The sequence below is a fragment of the Setaria viridis genome, chromosome 5 (genome assembly GCF_005286985.2).
Source record: "Setaria viridis chromosome 5, Setaria_viridis_v4.0, whole genome shotgun sequence".
NCBI classification, from domain to species: Eukaryota; Viridiplantae; Streptophyta; class Magnoliopsida; order Poales; family Poaceae; genus Setaria; species Setaria viridis.
Window position 1 is genome coordinate 24144002 of NC_048267.2, and position 4148 is coordinate 24148149.

At 49.3% G+C, this 4148-nt stretch overlaps 1 protein-coding gene across 2 annotated transcripts; it reads left to right on the forward strand.

Annotated features, from left to right (window-relative positions):
* The first annotated feature begins 283 nt into the window (after nucleotides 1–283).
* On the forward strand, nucleotides 284–3707 carry LOC117855466 (cation transporter HKT1;5). 2 transcript variants are annotated; one of them, XM_034737824.2, is made up of 3 exons: nucleotides 284–1503; nucleotides 2491–2733; nucleotides 2844–3707. In XM_034737824.2, exons 1-3 carry the CDS (start codon nucleotides 332–334, stop codon nucleotides 3040–3042), a joined length of 1614 nt encoding a protein of 537 aa, XP_034593715.1. In that variant the 5' UTR covers nucleotides 284–331; the 3' UTR covers nucleotides 3043–3707. The 2 variants fall into 2 exon arrangements, with proteins under 2 accessions (XP_034593715.1, XP_034593716.1); XM_034737825.2 differs by having other exon boundaries at nucleotides 284–1511; nucleotides 2844–3039.
* The last annotated feature ends 441 nt before the right edge of the window (nucleotides 3708–4148 follow it).

The window sequence follows — 4148 nt, forward strand, 5'->3', positions numbered from 1 at the left end:
GGGGGGGGGGGGAGACGTTGCTGCTACTTGATACTGGTGACGTCGACGTAAAGCTTGGGCTCTACATTTCATTGTTGTTCCCAGAAAATATGTAATTCTACTAATTTGTTGGGGAAATCCTGAAAATTGTATCATAGGATATGCATTCTAGAGTCCATAGTGCACTTGCATGATTGCATTGAGCACAATCAATGATAAGCATTCCAGTAAGTTCCCTCACACATGCACAAGACTCCAAGCGGCCACCAGCGACCACCACCGTACCTCTCTCTATAAATAGCCTGTCTGATTGCTTCACAACAAAGTCAGAACGCAACACTCCATAGAGACTATGGGTCTTTGGCACGTCCCCAGTAGTAGTAGTTGTTCTCAAAGGTTTTACCACCTTTTGCTCTTTCATGTGCACCCGTTCTGGATCCAACTCGTGTACTTCCTCTCCATCTCCCTCTTCGGTTTCATGATGCTAAAAGCCCTGCCCATGAAAACCAGCGCGGTCCCAACACCCTCGGGCCTGGACCTGATCTTCACGTCTGTGTCCGCGACGACAGTGTCGAGCATGGTCGCCGTCGAGATGGAATCCTTCTCCAACTCCCAGCTCCTCCTCGTGACCCTCCTGATGCTCCTCGGCGGCGAGGTGTTCACAAGCATGCTCGGCCTCCACTTCACCTACACCAAGCTCAAGAAGAGAGAAACACAAATACCCCATGATCTCGACGGTAATAACGGATCACCGCCGCCATCGCCTAGCTTAGAGCTCAGAACCATGGGAGGAGGAGCCCCAGCTGCCGTCGCCGCACTAGAACAAATGGAGACAAGGTTCAAGAACAACCTTGATTTCACATCCATTGCTAGGACTAGGATGCTAATGTTCGTGGTGTTGGGGTACCATGTGGTGGTGCACCTCGCCGGCTACACGCTCATGCTAATCTACCTCAGCGCCGTCACCGGCGCGAGGGAGGTGCTCATTGGTAAGAAGATCAACCCGAGCACCTTCTCCATCTTCACCGTCGTCTCGACGTTCGCGAACTGCGGCTTCGTGCCAACGAACGAGGGGATGGTGTCCTTCAAGTCCTACCCGGGCATGCTCCTCCTGGCCATGCCGCACGTCCTCCTTGGGAACACGCTCTTCCCCGTCTTCCTCAGGCTCTCCATTGGAGCGCTCGAGAGGGTCACGAGGAGGCGAGACCTCGGCGAGCTGCTGGTCAGCGGAGGAGGAGGAGGAGGACCTGGACGAGCTGCCGCCACTTCCACCATAGGGTACGACCACCTGCTGCCGGCTGCGCGCACGTGGCACCTGGCGTTTACCGTAGCGGCACTCGTGGCGGCGCAGCTGGTGCTCTTCTGCGCCATGGAGTGGGGCTCCGACGGGCTGCGGGGGCTCACCGCGTCCCAGAAGCTCGTCGCGGCGCTGTTCATGTCGGTCAACTCGCGGCACTCCGGAGAGATGGCCGTCGACCTCGCCGCCGTGTCGTCCGCCGTCGTCGTGCTCTATGTGGTTATGATGTACGTACGTAAGTATGATACGACGATCGAAAGATCAGTGTTAAGGCTTATGATGCGCAGTAACATATATGCTAATACTTATATGCATGGCACTACTAGTTATAGTTCATCATGTTTATTATTAGTTGCATGTGCTCATCGTCCACTAACATGTCCAGAGATCAAATGGTTAGATGTTTTAATTATGTTCCACTACTAATAAATATATAGTACTACTTGCTAACCCTGCAAGCTAATCATTGTGCCATGCACGACACATGCTTAAGCACGCTGAGAAACTATGTTCTCAGTACCAGGGGCCTGAAGTTGGACCAATTTTCAGGCGTCAGGTTTGTGGCCGGAAAGGTTAGGGGTGGGTGGTTCCCAGGGGAAGGTTTCCATGGTTGCCGAAGTTAAAAACGGGTTGGTCCGCAGGTAGAGGGAGGGGGTGGCACGGCGAGCTAGCGGATGTGCCGGTGGCTGAGGGTGGCGGAGGATTGCCAGTGGACTGGGGAAAGCGAAGCAGGTTCAGGGCAGATCAGGGCGGCGGAGACGCAGCTGAGATGGGTGGAAGTGCGTGGACGGGACGTATAGGTCAAAAAAATGCCCGCGTGTGTGACCGAGGAAGGAGCAGTTTGGCTCCGAGCTGAGGTTGAACATTAGACAGTTCTAGTTGGATTCGGATTAGAGCCAGGATTGATCGCTTGAGGAAAAAAAACAGACACCTACCTATGCTGTTTCCGTTCCAAACTATAGTTCACCTTAGTGTTTTAAGCCAAACTTCTCTAACTTTGACCATAATATAAAAAACATCTAAGACATCAAATTAGTTTTGTTGAACCCACAACAAAATATATCTTAATAGTGCAGTTTTTTTAGTCTCTTAGATGTTATTATATTTTCTATAAACTTGATTAAAGTTTGATTTAGAATAATAATAAGTAAACTATGATTTGGAATGGATGGAGTCATAACAAAGCTTACTCGGATGTTGTCTTTGGTCTGCAGGTATCTACCACCTTACACCACATTTTTGCCCGTGCCGGTGGAAGACCACCACCAGCATAGGGAGGCACAGTCCGACGAGAAGAGCAAGACCACCACCAGCCAAAATATTTGGCAGAAGCTGCTCATGTCGCCTCTCTCGTGCCTCGCCATCTTCATCATCGTCATCTGCATCACCGAGCAGCGGCAGATCGCCGACGACCCAATCAACTTCAGCGTCCGCAACATCGTCGTCGAGATCATCAGGTGCTTAATTATTACGTCAAAAAATGTCAGGCAATATTATTCCATCTTCGTTCCAAGCACAATAATGGATCTTCGGCTCAACCAAACCACTGTAATATAACATGTGGCAGTGCGTATGGCAACGTGGGATTCAGCACCGGGTACAGCTGCGGTAGGCAAGTGAAGCCCGACGGCAGCTGCAGGGACGCCTGGGTCGGCTTCTCCGGGAAGTGGAGCAGGGAAGGGAAGCTCACGCTCATGGCCGTCATGTTCTATGGCAGGCTCAAGAAGTTCAGCATGCATGGGGGTCAGGCATGGAGGCTGGGCTAACGGTTTTAAAATTCTATCACATATGCGCGCGCGTTGTACATTTCTCTCTACGCCCCATCCTAGCAGCTATAGATCTACTGCCTGATTCCGAAGAGTGGCACTTGAACTAGGATGGAATCGTGTGAATGTATCACCAAGGCTAGTGAGGATAACGAGATGGTGCAATGGACCATGACGATAGCAGGCTCGTTTGTGGGCTATTGTGAGCTGCCTAATTTTGCTCCTCTGGTTCCGGACCAACGTTGGGAGGTTCTGGTCAACACTTCATGTCTGTCCAAAAGGGAAGGAGGAAGAGAGGACCATGGTCATATCATCTGAGAATAACAGATTGGGACATGATTTTGTGTACTGCTTGTGCTTGAAAAGGAATGGTTATGGATGAGTGGATGGCAGAGGAAAATCCCATTCCAGGATACATCTTGTGTTCTGTTTTAGCAGCACAGCACAAAGTCCTGAAAAGCGTCTTCTCTTCATGAATTGGGTGGTACGGCGGCATTGCCATGGAAAGAAGGGGACACAGCACAAAGGGATTTGGATTTAGTGGTACCGATTACTCGTCTTCAAGAAGAAATCTCTAGGTCTGACATTAGTTGCACCTAGCAATGGCCTTGTCGAATGGACTGGTTTGAATAATTCATATATAAAAATCTATGATTTATGCTTTACTGTTTGAACTATGGCCGTGATGGTGCACGCATACACTGTTTTCTTGTTGGCGGCGTTGTTTTAGACAACTTTTCTCGTGATCCAAGTATTGCCATAGTAGGCCCATAACTGAAGATCAAGTGATGTGTTGTGTAGTTTGCTATGACATGATATTTGACATCATGTCATTTTGCACGCTAATTAGTTATGTAGATATCGGGACGTAGCACCTTAATATAATGGTCTAATTTAATGAAGACAGTGGTGAAAACTACATTTAGAAAAACCACGTCGATATCCAAATAAACAGCATCCTATATTTGAGTAACACAGCTTAGCCACTCTAGAAGCAACTGCAGAGGCGGCATCAGTGAAAAAGCATTTACCAGCAGCAGATGACTGAGTGGAGCATCTACAAAAGATGGACCAAATATTCAAAGTTCCACAATTACCGGTCCTAT

Excerpts from the sequence above, each read along its gene's own strand:
- LOC117855466 (XM_034737824.2), top strand. The coding sequence starts at position 332 with ATGGGTCTTTGGCACGTCCCCAGTAGTAGTAGTTGTTCTCAAAGGTTT. Across the intron at positions 1,504-2,490 it reads GTGCTCTATGTGGTTATGAT|GTATCTACCACCTTACACCA; the intron begins GTACGTACGTAA and ends TTTGGTCTGCAG. Across the intron at positions 2,734-2,843 it reads ATCGTCGTCGAGATCATCAG|TGCGTATGGCAACGTGGGAT; the intron begins GTGCTTAATTAT and ends AACATGTGGCAG.